General features: G+C 55.1%; 1 protein-coding gene across 1 annotated transcript in view; it reads left to right on the top strand.

Moving 5' to 3' along the window:
- Positions 1 to 249: 249 nt before the first annotated feature.
- Phf21b (PHD finger protein 21B) overlaps positions 250 to 18,299 on the top strand; it is a 70,906-nt gene continuing 52,856 nt past the window's right edge. The window contains 2 exon segments of the mRNA XM_028878123.2: positions 250 to 698; positions 1,610 to 1,675. Coding sequence (XP_028733956.1) covers positions 645 to 698; positions 1,610 to 1,675 — 120 coding nt within the window. The 5' untranslated portion in view covers positions 250 to 644.

Consider the following 18,299-nt stretch of genomic DNA (forward strand, 5'->3'; position numbering starts at 1 on the left):
AGTGGGACGGCGAGAGCATTCCCGGTTCTCCGTGCTCTTGGCTGCGCACCGAGGAGATCGCGCGGGCGCCCCGCTTTGAGAGCCGCGACTTTGCGCTCCGCTCAGCCGCCACTTTTGTTCCCGGAGCTCCGTCGCCGGGCCGCAAGCAGTGCGCACGCGCGGGCGGGGCGGGGCCGGCCGGGCGGCGGGTTCCCGGCACCGCCCCCTGCCGCCCCGGCCCGCTCCATCCGGGCACTGCCGAATTAGCATCGTGCCGAGGCACAACTTTGCCGCGGCCCCAGCGAGATCCAGGCGCGCGCGCCGGAGGAAATATAGTCCCTGCCAGCGGTCAGCTGGAGCGGGTGGCGGCAGGGCGCACGCTGGGGGGCTGCGCGGGGCTCCCGGCGCCGGGGGGCCATGCGCCGGGCGGCGCAGGCAGCCCGGGCACCCGGCGCAACTTAGCGGCAGCCGGAAGAGTTGGGCGCCAGCTCGCCTTTCTTTCCCCTCGTCAGTCCCCTTTCCTGTCGGCGCTGCAGGAGGGGACTAGTGTCCCCTAGTGCCGGGACGTCGGATCCGAGCTCTCCCGGTCTGGTCCCCGCTGAGCAGCACAACTTCCCGCGAGCTCGGGCCAAAGTGAGCTCAAAAGTACTGCCCAAGTTGCGGCGATGGAGCTGCAAAGCCGGTCCGAGGCGCTCGCGGTGGAACTCGCGCGCCACCAGGTAGGTGGTCCGGGGAACCTGGACCGGAGAGGAGTAGTGCCTGGGGAATAGAGGCTGGAGGGACCAGAGTTCTGTATCTAACTCTTGGTCATAGGGGTGGCTGGGAGCAGGCCCCTTCTGGAGCATGTCCCGGGGCCATGTCCCTTAGCTCTCCCTGTCCCCCCTCGCTTCTGGGCGATCCTGCACTGTTTGCAGGTCCAGGACGCGTGGACCCCAGCCCGGCGTCTTCTCTGTCGCCTCCCGGTTTGCACAGCTCGGGTACCGGGAAAGGGGACTCTCCTAGAGCTGTCCTGGGAACAGGACGCATGAACAGGCCCGCTCCCTGTCTCTTGCGCCGGGCCCAACCCGGCACCGACCCGCACTGTTAGCAAAAGTAGTTTTGGCGATTGTGACTCAGGCGAGTGGTGCCGTGGCGGCCGGTGCCCGAGCGATATTGCGGCGTGCGCGTGTATGTGTGTGTGTGTGTGTGTGTGTGTGTGTGTGTGTGTGTGTGTGTGTATGTGTTGGGGAGATTAGGACGCGACTTGAATATTTATGAGCTTTGCTCGACACGGACTCGCCGTGTTTACTTGGCTCTTTGTTCATCCCCCCTCCCCCGGCACACACTCTCACACTCACTCGCACCCGCACCCCGGCCTGCAAACTTGCACGGCTCGGGGCGCGCCGCCGGGTGGCCTCGGCCCCCGCCCCGCCCCGGGAGCTGCCCCAATGAGGCGGCAGCCACAGGTAAGCGGCTCCGCACGACATTGCACGGCCGTCCGTGTGCTGGACGCGGCCCCGGAAACTTGGGGCGCGCTGCGGCTGGCCTGGCCCGCCTGGCATTGGGTGGTGGGGATGCGGGGATCGTGGCTCATCTACCACCCCCCACTCCCGGGCAGCCAGACTGAGCCCGCTCCTCTGTGTCTCCGTAGAACGGCGACCTCAAGAAGCAGCTCCACGAAAGGCAGCCACGGATCGCAGCGCTCAGCGACAAACAAGTAAGGAGGGGGCCTGACCTCCACCGAGCACCGGGGCCCTGGGAGGGTCGCCGGGCACTTTGGCAGCACCCTAAAAAGTGCCCATGCGGGCGCCGCACGCGCCGACTCTCGTGGGGGTCTGGCTGCATTCCTCAAAGTTGCTGTCCTCCCTTTCTTGATAGAAAGAGCTGGTTAGTGGCGGCAGAGGGGAGCGCGAGGCTCCGGCGGCCGCCCAAAGATCCGCGCCGTACCTCCGAGGCGCCGGCTGCCCGGCGTCCATCTTGAGCGGTGGACATGTTTTGGGAACGTGGACATTCCCCGGCCTCGGCATCCCCCGATCCCTGCTGCGGAGGGAGGGAGGCGCAAGGGGGCGGCAATTTGGGCCTGCACCCCAAACTCCTTGGAAGCCATTTCCTCGTGGCACAGCCGACCTGGTTCGGTGATCTTTCTCCTAGCCGGCCCCCTCCCTGCCATGCCATCCCGCCAGCCTCACTTTTTATTCTCGGAACCTGAGGCCAGCTACCGGGGAACAAAAGAAAGGCGCCCCCAGGACCCCCCGGTTCTGCCCCAACTTGGGTGTCTATGCCTGAAAGGGGATATGGAGACCCGCCAGGAGCTCCAGCCATGGGGGTGTGAGCCCGCCGCCCCCTCGGCGAGGAAAAGTTGTCCATTGTGAGTTAGTTGCGCTGAGCTCAGCGCTCCAGGTTTCAGCACCACGAACAGATGCCGCCGCCGGAGCCCGGCCGGCCGCGCGCCCCCGCGCCCCTCCCCCTCCGCGCGCGCCCCCGCCCCCTGCGCGCCGCCGGCCGAGAACTTTGAGCGGTACAGCCAATGGTGCGCCCGGGTCTCCGAGGCGGCAGGCGGAGGCGCGCCCCTCCCTCCCCCCCTCGCGCCGCCCGCGCCCTGGCATTGCTCTCGCTTCCTTCGGAATGCCGCTGCCGGACCCGGACTAGGGCAGCCTGGGGACTCTCGCCCGGCCGGTTCCCCTCCCCCAGCCCATGGGGTGCCCCCTCCCCAGCGGCTGGGCTTTCACCGTCCCCCGGGAAGACGCATCGGCTCGCAGGCCTGTGCTCCAAGCCGAGTCTTTAAAGTTACAAAGTGGTGGGAGGGGGCGCCCGGCTGGACCAGTAGGCTGGGGAGTCTGGCATTTGCCCCTTTCTGTCGGAGCCGGGCCCCAGCACTCGGCTGCGCGCCCCCGTCCGCGAGTGGAAGCTTCCATTCCCGCCGGAGGGGGGCCTGTGCGCGGCCCCGGCGAAGTCGGGGAGTTCGCGGGGGGAGGGGACCCAGGCCCGGCATTACCATTTTGATTGCTTCGATGCCATTTTTGGAGGGGGAGGGGTTGGAAGACCCTTCCTCGCAGAGCACAAAGATGTTTAATCACTGTGTAGAATCAAACCACATACTTAAAAAAAAAAATCTTAACAACAAACCCAGAACAGAGTGATCGCCTGGGTAAAACGTGAAGTTGTGGAGTCTTGGACTCGGAGTAGAAGATTTAAAAGGGAAAGCCAGTGCTGGGAGCCTCTCTTCGCAACAATGTCTCTTTATGTGGGCGCTTCGAGGCAGTAGTTTGACTGTCTGGAGTGGGTCTCTCCGAGATTCCCCGCGATCGTTTCTTCTGTATTGTGGCAACTATTTCAGGCGCTGTTTAAATTTTTATGACAGTAAATGAGTAGCTATTTATTATCCTACATGCTGGAATTTAGATAAGGCTACAAAGGAAACCTTTGAAAATCCTGTTTGAGGGTAGAGGTTGCCGCCGGGAGAAGGAACCCTCCTACCCCTAGGACGGCTTTGCCTTTAAATTTGAATTCGGGAGTATTGCCTGCAAAGGAACAGTGCCTCCATCTTTTTTGTGTGAGTGCTTTAAAAGAAAGAAAGGAAGCCAGAAAACTTTTGTTCTCTAGCCTTTTAAAAATGTTTCTCGTTTAGATGCCTAAAAATAACATCTGGTAGGCAGCCAGGGTTTGGCCCGGCCATCAGAACTTGTGTTTGTGACCGCAAGTCTGCTTTTTCTGTTTCTCTTTGTGGCCTTTATATAACAAGGGCTCATAAAAGAGGGAGAGGACCCCCCCCCCCCAAGCCTGGTTCAGCATGCTAATAGAGCTGCCTGTCTCTCCCACGCTGGATGCAGCAGGCTCTCAAGAGTTCACCTAGGCGGTGAGCTGCTGGTTTTAATGTTCTCTACTGTCCTCTCTCGGGGGACTTTGGTGGTGATTGACAGTTTGGCTGGGGGCAGCTGGATTTACAAGGTCAGAGGGGACTCCAAAACCTAGTCAGAGTTGTGAACGGTTGGCTTGGACGCCACAGAACTTGCCCAGGAGGAGCTGCGGTGCAGGAGTGAGGATGGAAATTTTGTGTAAGTCAGGTGTAGTATAATGTGTATTTAAATTCAAGGAAGTGTTAAAAGCACAATCTCTCCCTAGAGTTACTTGAGGGGGGAAATGTTAGCCTTTCCACCTCCGGAGATGTTCTCCTGTTGCCGCCCCTTGGAATATGAAATAAGAAAGGTTAAGTTTCAGTTAAAAGTTCACAGGCAGGTGATAAACATGGTCAGAGGAAGGGATGGGCGGACTGCCTTCCTCCATTAGACACACAGTAGCAGTAGGGTAAGGTCCAACAGTGCCCCACCTGCAATTCCCCATTAGTGCCCTTGGCACTGTGATGTGTTGTTTTGCTTTTCATTTTCTTCGAGAAATAGAGTCATATTGAAAGAACGCCTAGAAGTAGCTTGGTCAGAGGAAGGGAGAGAAATTCTTTGTACAGTTTTCCATCACCGGGGGTCTTGGGCTAAGTACAAGTACCTGCTATGCACCTTGTGTTTTGCAAGGGGAGGACACATGCCCCCACTAGAAGAAGTGAAGGGGGATGGTGACCCCACAAAGAACAGGAAGTCTGCCATGTGGGTCTTGGAACTGGGAGAGAACGGACTTAATATGTGCTGTGTGGAGCCTCTATCAGCCTCCACGGTGGTTTTACTCCAGAATTTGCAGCACGCCCTGAGATACAGTAACATTTTAATCTTCATTGTCAAGCACAAGAAGCACTTTGTCTAAATAACGGGCATGTCATAAATATCGGAGCCTCTTCCCCCTCCTTTGGAGTTCTCTGCTCACGGTGGCCTCACCTGACCTGACTTCCTGCAATCCAGCGGGAGCCGAGTTAGGAGGGGCTCTGCCTGAATTGCGGTTGGAGGTGGCATGGCCTGGCCAGAGAGATCCTGGAGGTGAACTTGGAGTCTGGGGCATCACCTGATCTATCGATTTTATGGACTTGGATTCCAAGGGGCTGTCCTCAAGCTTGGCAATAAAAATCTGTCTTCTTGAAAGGGATTATGTATCAGGTGCTCACGGGCCCTGAATCATGTCTTCAGTACGATTCACTCTCTAGGTCACACACCAGAGAGCCCGACACCGGAATCTGTGTGCTGGTTTATTCTGAGAGCACCCATCCCAAGACCATCGGCTGCAAGGCTGTCTTCTGAGCTTTTTGCTCTAGAAAGGTAAACAGCAGTCTTCTTCCCAGGCAGGAAGGCCAGTCTGTTTTGAACCAGGATGGTTACCCGTTAAAGAGAAGACACCAACGAGAAAGGCTTCGTGTTTTATGCTGCAGGGAAGTGCTTGGGACTGGACAGCAGGCCCTGCAAGTGTTTGGACGCGAGCTTCCACCTGAGCCCTCCATCAGGACTGCTTTCTCCTGCTCTCTACCACCCTGGAGCTGCTCAGTGCTGTCCTCTCCTGGAAGGACTTCAGAAGCCCTAGTAAGGGCTTCTGTGTTATGGAGACACAATTCCGGCGTCCTAGTCACCCACAGGGAGTTTGATGCTTTTCCTACGGCTCGGGCCATTGCTAGCAACCATCTGAGAGCATTTCATCACCCGGAGGCTAGGCACTGGCTTCCTCCTGGCCCCGCACCTGCTTTCTGTCTGAGAGTTGCCTGCTTTGGACCTTCGTATGAATGCAGTTCTAACTATGCCGGCTTTGTGTGTTCTTGTGCTGGGCTGCTTTCTCTTGCCTCCGTGTTGGATGTGGTGTTGCTTCCTCTCTCCCCTGACGTTTGACTTACCTGTGAGTGGATACAGCGCCTTTGCTTAACCGTTCACCTGTTGAGGGGTATTGCGAGTGTGGCCTACCTTTTAGCAGGAATCTCTCCAGCCCCTCCGACTGTGTTCTTCGTCCTGGTGACTTACGTACCTCGGGCTGTGATCTGGGCCTCACAACCTTCAGTGGGTTGCTTTGGCTCCTGAAGGGAACCCTAGGGTGCCCCCTGCTGTTTATTCTCTCCTGGGGTTGTCTACTTCCTCCAGCTCTCCCAACTTGGCACAGGACATTTTGGTTGCTCCTTAACAACTTCCCTGTACCCCAAACCTTTGGGGAGGACTGAACGTCCACTGTCTTCATCCTGCATCGCTTTATTTGTTAGGCTGTAAGCTCCACGGGGAAGGAGCACTCCCCTATGTTTGTTCTCAGGGTAGGGAGGACGTGGAGATTAGCCGTGATGATCTGATGTGGTTCCACGGGTGAACACACAGTGAATAGTAGATTTTAAAAGTACGTCTTAGAAATGAGTGGTCCTAGAAAAGAGTGAGACTCACTCCCTGGAGACCTGACGGTGTGGGTGTGGATGGCTGAGTTTCAAGGAACTTTCTGGAAGGTGCTGTAAGGTCATGCGGTGAGTTGGAAGACAAGTGGCCTGAGGAGGGAGGGTGCCTGTGTCCTCAGAACTCAGATGTGGCAAGGCCTGAGTAAAACTTGCAAGTGGGAGGTAGGGATGCTGGTAGGCTTCCTGGTAGTTAAACCCGGAGTGTGTGTGTGGTGGGGGAGTTACAGGTGGTTGTCAGCTGCCCAAGAAGGCTGCTGAAATCTGAGCCCAGGCCCTTTGGAAGAGCAGCAAGTGCTCTTAACTGCTCAGCCAGCTCTTGAGCCTCTTTCTCTCTGTGTCCTTTCCATCTGTGTCCCCCCCCCGTCCCCCTCCCCTGTGTGTGTGTGTGTGTGTGTGTGTGTGTGTGAGAGAGAGAGAGAGAGAGAGAGAGAGAGAGAGAGAGAGAGAGAGAGAGAAGGGGGGAGGGAGAGATATGTGTAGGTGCCTTTGAGGCCAGAAGAAGACATTGGATCCCCTGCAGCTGGAGTTATAGGGAACTTGGGTTGAACCCAGGTCCCCAGGAAGAGAAGCAAGCATTCCCGATTGCTGAGCCAGCTCTCTAGCCCGACCAGTCTTTGTGATCAGGGAAACAATTGCCATTCTCGTGCTCTGAAGTAGCATTTCAGGGATAAGGGAGAATTTCCACTTACTTTTTACGTTTCTAAAAGATCTAACTACACAGCCCTGGCTGGCCTCAAACTCTCAATTCCCCCCACCCCCCACTGTATCCCTGGGTGCTGGGACCACAGGGGCACAATGCCACACTCACTAAGAACTCTAAAAAAGGCCTCATAAAGTGCTATGAAAGCTGCTGGTGCTTGTTGGGAAAATAGAAGAACAGATTTAAATACTTTAAAAGTCATCTTCTAATTCGAAGTTGCCCATTTTACCTTAGGGACCCTATCAGTGTGAGCCCTGGGACATGCTCAGCTGTGGTGTTCTGTATGGGTCTATGGGCACAGACACACACATGCAGACAGACAGACAGACAGACAGACACACACACACACACACACACACACACACACACGATGTAGATAAATGCCTTTCTCTGACACAATGAACATGCTAGTCTTCCTGTTCCTGAACTTGGTTCTCATGGTTGGCAAGAGCCTCCTGAGCCTCTGCTGGAAACACCCCATTAATCAGTCCCACAGGTGTGTGAAGGGCTCCTGCCCAGTACTGGGGATGTGGAGGACTTCCATGTGGTCTGTGCTGATGAACATGCTCACACAGCCGGGAAGGTAGGTGTGTCTGTCTGTTCCTGGAGGCCCAGTGAGATTCACGGCACTTAGTTCTCGGCGGCTGAGGAAGCGGTGAGCGCTCTCGGGTTGAGGGATGGTTGAATTGGCCCTGGCAGAGAAGCTTGAGACACTACAGGTATGACACGGCCTTGAGGTATTGGCTGTGTCTAAAGAGGCCGTCACACGAGCTCTCAGTGAATACCTCCCTACCTGATTCTCACTCAGGGTGTTCTTAGATCTTGGGTCAGGCGGGGCTAGCCAACCACCTCTGCTGAACGATAAGAGAAGGGAAACTTTCTAAGGTCAGATAACACGCTGTCATGGAGAATGGAGTTGCCCATTCTGTTTGCCTGGGGCATCCTCGTCCTCCTGGGCATGTTCAGCATCATCGGGTAGGACATGATGCTCAGAACCTTGCTTCACTCCCCAGATCCTCAGGTCCCAGGGCCTGTACCGTGGGTAAGCTGTTCTGCCTCTTTGCATGCGTTTGCCTTCTGTAACTGGGGCAAGGATGAGACCCTTCTCCCACCAGGCCATCCATCTGGAGGAAGTGAAACAGTGGTTTGGAAAAGTTTCACGAAAACCCCAAAGTCAAGGAAAACTTCAAGTGAGTGACATTGTGGCTCTGAGATTCGTGGTTGGACCGGGGTTTCCGGCCTCCTGAACGAACCCCAAATCACCAGCAGGTCTTCTACAGACTGCTCAGAAAGTGTGCTGTGGCCTTTTCTGTGGGAGGTGTCACCACTCACCACCCCTGGGAACAGTTGACGATGGTGACTGCTGATGGTGGCATCCTTTTCAATTCGTCCAGAGAGCTGGCTTTGATATTTTCACCTCTCAAAGCACCTGCTGTCAGAACTGTGCGGTTGATTTCAATTAGGCCTGGATTTTTTTCAGTGAGATGACGCTGATAATAACTTTGGTAATCCCTCGATGCCTCATTAGCGCTCCTGGCCACGAGGTTCACCCTGTGACGGAGCAGGTTCTCTGTCTGATGCCTTTGTCTCTTCGGGAAACAGAATCGTGGGTTCAGTCTTTTTATTTCACCGTGCGTGGGAGCTGGTGCTCTCCTTGGAAGTGTGTCACTGGTCCTGAGGTCCCTTCCTTGGCAGCGGAGGCTTTTAATGTGGAGCAAGGTCTCTGGTCATCTGTGGGGAGGGCTCCAGAGACCCATCTGGCTCTCTCCTACAGAAAGACCTCTCAGAAGGTTCTCACGTGTCTTCCGTAGGCCGGTAACAAAGGTCAATGTCACAAGTTTTCAAACTGAGCAGACCTGGAACTATGAATCAGCTCTGGCCTTGGAATCCTCGCTGGACAGCGTTTCTCACTTTGGAGGCTTGCGCTCCTCAACAAGAAAGTGGAAAACCAGCCGCTCGCTGCTAGTCAGACCTTAGAGTACAGGAAGTGGTTCAGGAAGTGATTTTAAAAAGCCACTGGTGATTAAGTGATATGGTGCAGTGAGCTCTGGGCTTCTGTATCTTTTTTTAACAGCGTCGCCAGGATCCGCACCTTGCCTATTGGATACCAGTGCCGAGGCCCCTTGTGTCTCCCATTCCTCCTCACTCAGCCCTTACCTGGCCTTCTGAGGAAGGGCCGCTGGTATTTTTAGTTTTATTCAGGAGTAGGCTGAAGCCCAGTGGGGTCGAGTGACTTGTGGAGGTCACACAGCTAATAAGTAGAGACGTTCGTTCTGGGTGTTGGCTCCTGGCTGCCTGTTCTTAACCCCTTGTGCTGACTACATGGGGTGATAGATGATGCTTGTATGAGTGTGTGTGTGTGTGTGTGTGTGTGTGTGTGTGTGTGTGTGTGTGTGTGTGTTGAGCCTGGAGAGAAATGCAGGTGAGAGCCAACGGAGATGATGCGGTGGGCAAAATCTCCCACCAGTCAGAGACTGTTCTGGTGGTCACGATAGGACTTTTCCATGGACGTAGAAAGTCCTAGAACTTTCAAGGGGTCAGAGCAGATTCTCTCCCTGTTCTACCTAGGCTAAGGTTGGGAACATGGGGCAGGTCGGGTCAAGAGGCCCAGTCAGCTGGACTAGAGTAGGCAGACCTTGGACCAATGGAGGAGCCCCTACATCTGCCTGCCGCCGCCGACCCCAGACTTTGTCTTTGTGCAGCCCTGGCTTGAGCCCCTCTCGCAGGGCTTAGGGTTTTCTTTTTGATGATGTTCTGCTTTAAGGTGGACTAGGTCTTCTAACTTTGAAATAGCCTCTATTCTCTAAAGGGACACGTGTACTTCCTTAAGAACATTTTCATTGTGGGGTAGGGGCTCCAATGTGGGAGAAACCGCTAATGCAGCTTCCTCCTGGTTCCTTCTGATGGCCAACAACAACAGGCGGCCCTGGCTCTCAGCTGGGCTGCACTTTCTGGGGGCAGACCCTCAGTCTGAAGAAGTAGCTGGCAGTGGTCTCACAGTGGGGCCAGTGGCCTGCGTGCTGGGCCGGATTCCCAGGCTGCAGCAGGGCAGTTGGGCAGAGGAACTGTTCTCACTATTTCTTTATTAACATAGTGCAAACGACAGAGAGCCAACCAGCCCAGAGAACGCAGACGCAGATGTGGTTTTCTTGGGGACAGGAGCCTCAGGGTTGCTCCCCCCCACCACCTTTTTTTTTCTTTTGAAACAGAATCTTACTATGTAGCCGTAACTGACCTAGAACTCACAGCTTGGCCTGGAACTCAGAGATTTGCCTGCCTTTCTCTCCTGAGCGCTGGGATTAAAGGCGTGCGCTACCACGCACTGGCTGGCTAGCAACTTAGAGATGTTCTGAGTCTCTACTCTCCTGTGTGTTCACAGCTGGAGATGGGTGCTAGACTTGAGATTTGGTAGATGAGGATGTCTCCCAGTGTCTCCTAGAATTGGCCAGTGGGTTATGGCTGAACGTTATCAGATGTGAATACCAAAGGGAGAAATCCTTTTACGAAGGAGAAACTGAGGTCATGGGCGAGAATGGTCTTGGAGATAGTGTCTGGGAACCGGAACTAGCTGGAAGGTTCAGTCTTCACCCACGCCTTTGTGACCCAAAGGAAGAGAGTTCTGTATTTCTGTCGGAAGCTGCCTATCCCAGGGGTTACCACTTCGAGATACTGGGTCCTGCATAGGATGTCCTTGTGTGCTGATCACAGGACACTAAGAAAGGGCCCCAGGGGATGCTCTCGTGGCTCTAAAGTGATTCTTAGATGCTACACAAGTAAGAGGTGAGTAGCATGGCCAGGGCCCCTGTGTTCCGTTCTAGAGTTGTGTGTGAAGCCTGTTGGCTTGGATTCATTGCAGAACTGCTGATGAAGGTTGGTTGCCTTAGCCCGTGTCCCTGCTTGCTGCCCCGCCCACGCACACCCCTTGCTCCTTTGGGAGTCTGCAGTTGGGGGATAGAGTAGGCATGTGAGGGGGTAAGCCCCCTGAACAGAGGTGCTAGAAGCAGATAACAGGTGAGACCTATTCCACTGGGGGGACAAAATGCCTGCTCTCGGATCTCTTAACAGGTGTAGCAGAGTCTTAGGAGATGGAGGGGGGTGGGGTTGGGTAGGGTGGGGGTGTAGGGCAGGTTGGGGGGTGGGGGGCGCTGAGGTGGCTTTGCCTGGGGGTCCCAGCAAACTGTCACTGAGATAAGCTGCAGGGGGCCTTCTGCCCCCAGGAAAGGGAAAGGGCAGGGCCGGAATAGGGGAGGAGGAGGGAGGAAAGGACAGGGTGATCTCATGTCATTCAGGCAGACAGACAATCTGCACATGTAAACCAACTTCGGAATGTCATTAGAATAGATATCAGAGGCTCTGGTCTAGAACAGGAAGCTACGGCTCACCAAGTGATAGGCAGCGTCCTTGCAATCAGTGGCATATTGCACACCTGGATTTAGTGATGCCGTTTGGGGGTGACATGTGTGCCCAGGCAGGCTGCTAGGTGCGAGTTCCCTCTGCTCATACTGCAGACACCACACCAGCTCCTCCTCCTTACGCCCCACATCTCTACCCCCGTCCCAAGGAGTCGGTTCTGGTGAAGAAAGAAAAGCAACATGCTAGCCACTGGTGTGATGATGGTGTGAGATTGTTGTAGCCACAGGTGATGGCAGATGTGGGAACTTGGAAAGGTGTGCGGAGGGCCACTCGTAGCTGGTTTCTTAAAGGTGAGGCTGGGACCTCACCTTTAAGTGGCCAGAGCATTGAGCACAGGGGACTGGAAGGACACTGGGGTGACAGAGCTCTCTCCGTGTCTTAAGCCCTTTTTGCATATTCTCTGGGGGTGCCCCTAACCTTTGTGGGTGTGGGTGGTGTCCAGGGGCACACGCTCATGGGGGAAGGCTGCAGTAGCTGTGACTCCTGAACACGCTGTGACATTTAGCTTGTGTAGGACAGTCCTGGGTCAGCATGGTGACAGGGCAAGGTACGCCAGTCCCAAGCAGGTGACGATCAAACACGATAAGTGAAATACTGCGATTAGGGGGTGGCAGGCAGTCTGGCCAAGTGAGGAATGTGGGGGGGGGTCCATGATGTGGGTGGGCCCTTCAAGTAGGGTGGCCAGAGGTTCTCCCCAAGAAGGTGACATTGGAGCCAAGGCCTGCTGCAGTCGGGGGGTAGGCAACTCTCCTTACTGTCTCTGGGTAGAGGACGCGCCTGGTGTTTCCATGAGAGGCCTAGTGTGGCCAGAAGACAAGTGAGTGTGAAGAGAGAGCTGATGTAGGGTTGGGTGTCTCTGCCGTACTAGCCCTGCCCCCACCATAAACTCAGGCTAGGCCAAAGGCTGGAACTCAGCTGCTTCTCCCTACCACGGAGATTCTAGCGTCAGAGATGCTGAGGCCTTCAGGGTTCTGTGATGGCCCAGTGGCACCTGGGTCCCCAGACTTCAGATGGGGAGGATAGACCTCAGCGTGAGAGGAAGCAGGTTTCCAAACAAACACTCCCGGCCCGAAGGGACACACCTGAGTGATGGCTGTCATAGTGCCTCGTCATCCCAGAGCCTCACTGGGGTAGGCAGCCACTTGCTCTCTCGGACAAGGTCTGGCGTCTTCCTCTGGATCAACCCTTCGATAGCTCCGTTGGGCTGGGTCACAGCCTAGAAGTGGCTTCCCTCCCTCACCTCTTGTCCCCCGGGCAGCATCTCATGGTGGCTGCTCCAGCTTCCCAGGTGAAACTATTCTGCTGTCCCGGTAGGAGATTCCACGAGGCGAACGCAGCTGAACGCAGCAGAACCAGAGAGATTGCATAATCAGAGAGCCATTGAGGTTTCTCAAGGGTGTTTGCCATTTAGATCAGTGAGTGGGGCTCTTTAAGTGAAACAGACTTACAGCTCTACCCCAGCACCGAGGCCCAGGTCAGCATATCTTAAGTTATTTTATTAATGCATTCTGCTGAGTGGACGTGAATGGGCAGCGTGGCCTCACGTACTGTGGATCTAATTATAAACACAAGGGACAGCACCAAATAAGCCGCCTTGGAAGGAGGAAGAGGCTGGCAGCCGGGGTTAAAGCGGCCTTTAATGAACTTCCTTGGTACTTGTATCTTAGCAACACATTTTATTACATCCCAGTGCGGCTGGACTTGGGTAGTAATTTATCCCCCCCTCGTGCCCCAGCCCTGGTGACTCAAGAGAAGAATGTGTGTGTGTACACCCCTCCCATGCTTCCCCAAGGCTGTGTTTGCCTCTTTTAGGTTTTTGTTTACTCCATTAAAAAAAAAAAAAGTTACATTTGCTCCTGGGGGCCAGGACTCTCTGGCCTGGGGTTGCCACGCAGAGGTGTGGTGGCCCGTGTCTGCAAGGTGAGCAGTCCATGCCCCGCTGGGGGTCCCACAAGTGGCATACACTGCCTTGTAGATCTTATGCTCGCTGAATGTTCCCTGGGCTGGAGTATTTTTACCTGTGCTTCATTCTTTCGATCGCACTAATTTGGAGATGGCCGTGGAAGTGGGGATGTGTACGACTCCTGTTTCAACAGCGGCAGCAGTTTGTAAGTGAGGGAGTCGTGGCAGAGAAGTTCCTGCTGGATGGAGCCCGTAGAGAGGCCTCCAGGATAAGAAGAAGGACTGGCTAGGGTGCCGGACTGCAGCTGCCCAGATCTCAGAGACCTCACCCCGTCACTGTCCTCTGAGCTGCAACTGTCCCTCAGCCGTGTGTTTCCTGGGGCCACTGTGTCACATCAGTACAGTTTGGGGGCTTAAAGCAACAGTGAGCTAGCTGATGGCTCTGGACACCGGAAGTCTGAAATAAGTGTATCTACAGAGCCAAGTTTTCTCAAAGGCCCTAGGGAAGGGTCCTCCCCACCTGTTCCAGCTTTGGTTCCTGGTTTACCTTGTCTTGTGACGCTTCGCTCTAGGTTCTGCCTACATCTCCACAGGCTCTGTTCCCTCTTTGGTGGTCTCTGTCATTTCTCTCCTTCTTTTGGTTTGTGTTGTTGTTGTTGAGACAGGGTCTCATGTAGCCCAGGCTGGCCTCAAACTCGGTTGGGGATTGAGTGATCAGGGGTCCTGTGCATGGCAGGCAGGCTAATATGTACATGTAGAGCCCCAGCCTGTCGCTCCTCTCCCTATCCATAGTCACATTTGTTCAGTGTGCATTACCTTCCTCTTCTTTGGGGACACAAGTCTTTTGCATTTGGGAGCCACTCTGTCCCAGAATAGCCTCAGCAGAGAGCTAGGTGCAAAGGCCCTGTTTCTGATCAAGGTTCCAGGTAGACATGAACCATGGGTATCACTTCAACCTGGTACATCTGCGGGTTATCGGTGAGGCATGCCCTCCTCTGTCAGGAGACGGGGGTGCCAGGCTTGTGCTCACCACACCCTGGCTTCCCGTCACTGCATGTTCTCCACAGGGAGAGCTGAGGTGAACAGGCTGCCGAGCTTCCTCGCCTGTGGCCGGCGTGATGGCCTGATTTTCCAAAGCTGTTATTTGGTAGTGGGTTTGAATATTTGACTCAGGAGCTGGGGAGCTGGCGCCTGGGGAAGCGGGCATGTGAGCCGGATTGCTGTTTGTGCGAGGGGTCGGTGCGGAATGGTCAGCCTGGTTGTTGGTCCTCCTGTTGACCAAGAGGCTGACATTTTTTAGTCCATTTCCGAATCTGTAATGTCAGGGTGAGCCCTACCGCCTCCTCCTACCGCCTCCTCCTTAGCAGATGAACACAGAGTGGCACAGGGGTGGAGAACTGTGTTGGGACAGAGGGTTGAGAGGCCCCAGAGAGCCATCTTCATCCTTCACTTCTCTGACAGTTGCACTCACCTCGGCTTTCCTGTGAGCAGCATCGGCCACGTTGGAGCAGCAGAGGTCCCAGCTGACAGGAACAGGGAAGGGCCGAGAGCGCTGAGCTGGGTGTGGACAGAGCTGGCTGGGCCCGCTTACCCATCATGGCCATGCTGAGGGTTCAGTTCATGCTGTGCAGACATGCCTCTCAGTAGGCCTGTCCCTGCAAGTGTCCAGGCTCCTGGGATGAAGCTATTGTCAGTCTCAACCGTGGTGACACAGTAACTGGGCACAGGTCTGGCTGGAGGGTTGTGAGGGACTGTGTCTTTCTTTCCTGTCCCTGAGCCTGGGGCTGGAAGCTCAGGTAGCTGTGGTGTGAACAGGTGTGGCCCCCATAGACTCACGTGTGTGAATGCTTGGCCATAGGGAGTGGCACTCTTAGGCGGTGTGGCCTTGTTGGTGGAAGTGTGTCACTGTGGGGACAGGCTTTGAGGTCTCCTAGATGCTCAAGCCACGCCCAGTGGAACAGTTCACTTCCTGTTGCCTGTAGATCACGATGAGGAACTCTCAGCTCCTCCTCCAGCACCATGGCTGCCTGCACACTGCCTTACCTCCCGCCATGACGACAATGGACGAGACCTCAGAAACTGTAAGCCAGCCCCAGTTAAATGTTTTCCTTTATAAGACTTGCCGTGTTCATGATGTCTCTTCACAGCAATGGAAACCCTAACTAAGACAGGTGCCTAACACCATTCCAAGTGGTTTTCTGACGTCATCCCTGCCTGGGCTCAGACATCCCCGTCCTGCGTGAGGACGTTGGTTTGGACTCCAGTTCTGTTACCTGAAAAGCTCAAAACCACTGAGGCCGATCCCATGCCGCATTCCTTTCTGGTCTTTTTGCCACTTAACTCCTGCTCATCACTGTATTTGAGGTGGAGGCGTCCTGTAGGGCAGCATGTGGAGGTTGCCGGGTGGAGACACCGAATCAGGGTTTTCTCTTCTCACGAGACCCCATGGTCTTGGCACATTTTCCTCCACCTCCAAGGAGCTCTTAGGCACTGTGCTGAAGAGGGCTGCAGAGACTGTGGAGTTGTGTTCCATACCTCCGCTGTGCTAACAAATGACCAGGGGCCGTGAGTGGGGCTGAGCTGGGGGTGGATCCTTGTGGCTCCCTCTTGGACCTTCAGATTCCGCATCCGAGACACTGCCCAAACCTTGCCTTGGGAAAGAAGCACTCAATGGGTACCCTAGCGGTGTCTTTCCCTAGTTCATCCATGGGTGTCCCCTCCCAGATCCAGCCTCAGACTGAGCTTCCCTCCCGCTCGCCATCCCAAGATGCTTCGATTTGTGCCCCACCTCACTCCCTAGGCCTGGCCTGTGGGTGACATCGACAGATTTCCCGCTTATTGTTTGATCTGGGGCCACACAGGGCGGAGTTCCTTCACTGACATGGCCCTTGTCCTGTGGTCTGTGGGTCGGAGGTGTGCTGGCTTCAGGAACCATTTGGTCCTCTGGGGCTATAGTCTGAGTACCTTGAGTTGGACTCATGATGGACATTGTTTTGGACAGTTCGTTAGTCATTCACCAGTGTGCTTTGAGTGACCACTGGGCGCTGGGTACAGAGGACATATCATCCGTGGGGTCTTATGTCTCAAGCACGGTACAGCCCTGTGAGAGACTCATGACGGGCCAGAGGCTGCAGAGGAGACAGTGGTTTGGCTTTAACCCCCCCCCCATCGTCCCTCCCCCATGCTGTCATTGTCAGGCATCAGCAGTAGAAGTGTTCTGCACCCCACTTGGGGCTTGTGTATCTCCTGTGCACACAGTCACCCACTGTCCGAATTCACCAGGCCCTGCCAGGGAGCAGATGTCAGAATGGAGTCGCAGTGCAGTGGGATCAGGCAGGCACACTGGCTCAGGTCTCTTGTGGTTTGGGCAACAGCTTTGAGTCGCCAGTGCTCCGCTCCTTCTGGTTAGGTCTGTGATGGCATTCTCTCCATTTTACACACGGAGGTTCCAAGTGGAGGGAGCCTGCCCAAGGCCCGCCCCATGTCGAGGGTGGGGTCGGGGAACCAGCAGATTTCAGAAAGTTTCTGCCTGACTCCGGCATGTATTATTACCCACTTTGCAGAGAAGGAAGCCAAGACTTGAAGCTGTTCATTGTGATACAATGTACGCCATACAAAACCCCCTCCTGTTGTGGGTCCAGCAACCCAAGCCCATTCACACTGCTGTGTGACTCATCTCCAGAGCTGCAAAATCCGCTAGAGCTGAAACGCTGTCCCCACAGGAAACAACTTTCCACGCCCTCCTCCCAGCACCCTACAGCTGCCTCCCATTCTACCTTCTACATCTTAGTTCGACTCCTCTAGGAACCTTCACATAGAGAACCACACATTGACTGATTTCATTCAGCGAAGTGCTATCCAGACCTGTCCGTGTGCAAACAGGAATGGGCATGTCCTTATTTATTTATTTTGTTTGTTTGTTTGTTTTTTGATGCAGAGTTTCTCTGTGTGACCCTGTCTCTGTCCTAGACCTCACTCTGTAGACCAGGCTGGCCTCGAACTCACAGACACCCACCTGCCTCTGCCTCCTGAGTGCTGGGATCAAAGGCGTGCGCCACCACCGCCGGGCGATTTCCCTCTTTGTAAAGGCAAAGCAATGGTTTCCCGTGTACAGACGCCCTTTGTGGCATCATCTGTGGCATCGGGGTTCCTTCCACCTTCTGTGATGGCTGCTGCCGAGAATGTGGTGTGCCAGTACCTCTTTTCTGTCTTTGGGGGCGCAAAGGTAGACTGTCTTCCGGCAGTGGGGTGCCAGGATCTGCTTTGTTCCTCCTCCCAGACGAACTCAGCTGGGCAGGGGTCCTGGGAGAAGCCTGAGTGCTGGCTTGGTTATCCTCCAGAGACAGAGGCCAGCAGTGGTCACTGCCCGTCGGACTCAGTGCTGTGATCAATGACTTGGATATCATCGTCTGACAGGGAGTGGGCGTCTCCTGACTGGCTCCCTCAGCCCCTAGCAAGTCTTTGCCTTGGGGACATGTAGACAGGGACATACTGCCTCCTTGTGCACTAAGGTCTGATGACAGTCCAGTGACATCCCACTGGATGCCACACTGACATCAAGAATGTGGGTGTTCCAAGGAGAGAGGTGGCTCAGCGGCGAAGAGAAGTGACTGATGATCTAGAGGACCTGGGTTCAATTCCCAGGCCGTCTGGTGTCTGATCACCCCAGGATTTAAAAAAAAAAAAAAAAAAAGAGTGTGGGTGTTCCAAGAGTAGACCAGCTGTGGTGTGGTCTAGGTCTTTTGTTATGTGATTGGCTCCATCCTCTCCCACTTGCATGGTCATCACAGATGTGGGCAATTGGTTCCCCTGGACCTTCTCATTCATTAAAACAGTAACGTGTGTAGCTGTGTCTTGAGGTGGCGGGCACTGTCCCGTGTGTTAACCCACCGGAACATTTCATTTCTGAGTAAAATGCCAAGGTTGAGGGCTGGTGAGTCTCCCCACCCCCTCCCCTTCCCTCTCTCCACCAGCAGTCAGTCCATAGCTCATAAAAGGGGGAAGGGGGAAGCGGGGAGGGAGAAGAAC

This window comes from Peromyscus leucopus, chromosome 20 (assembly GCF_004664715.2).
Source record: "Peromyscus leucopus breed LL Stock chromosome 20, UCI_PerLeu_2.1, whole genome shotgun sequence".
NCBI lineage: Eukaryota > Metazoa > Chordata > Mammalia > Rodentia > Cricetidae > Peromyscus > Peromyscus leucopus.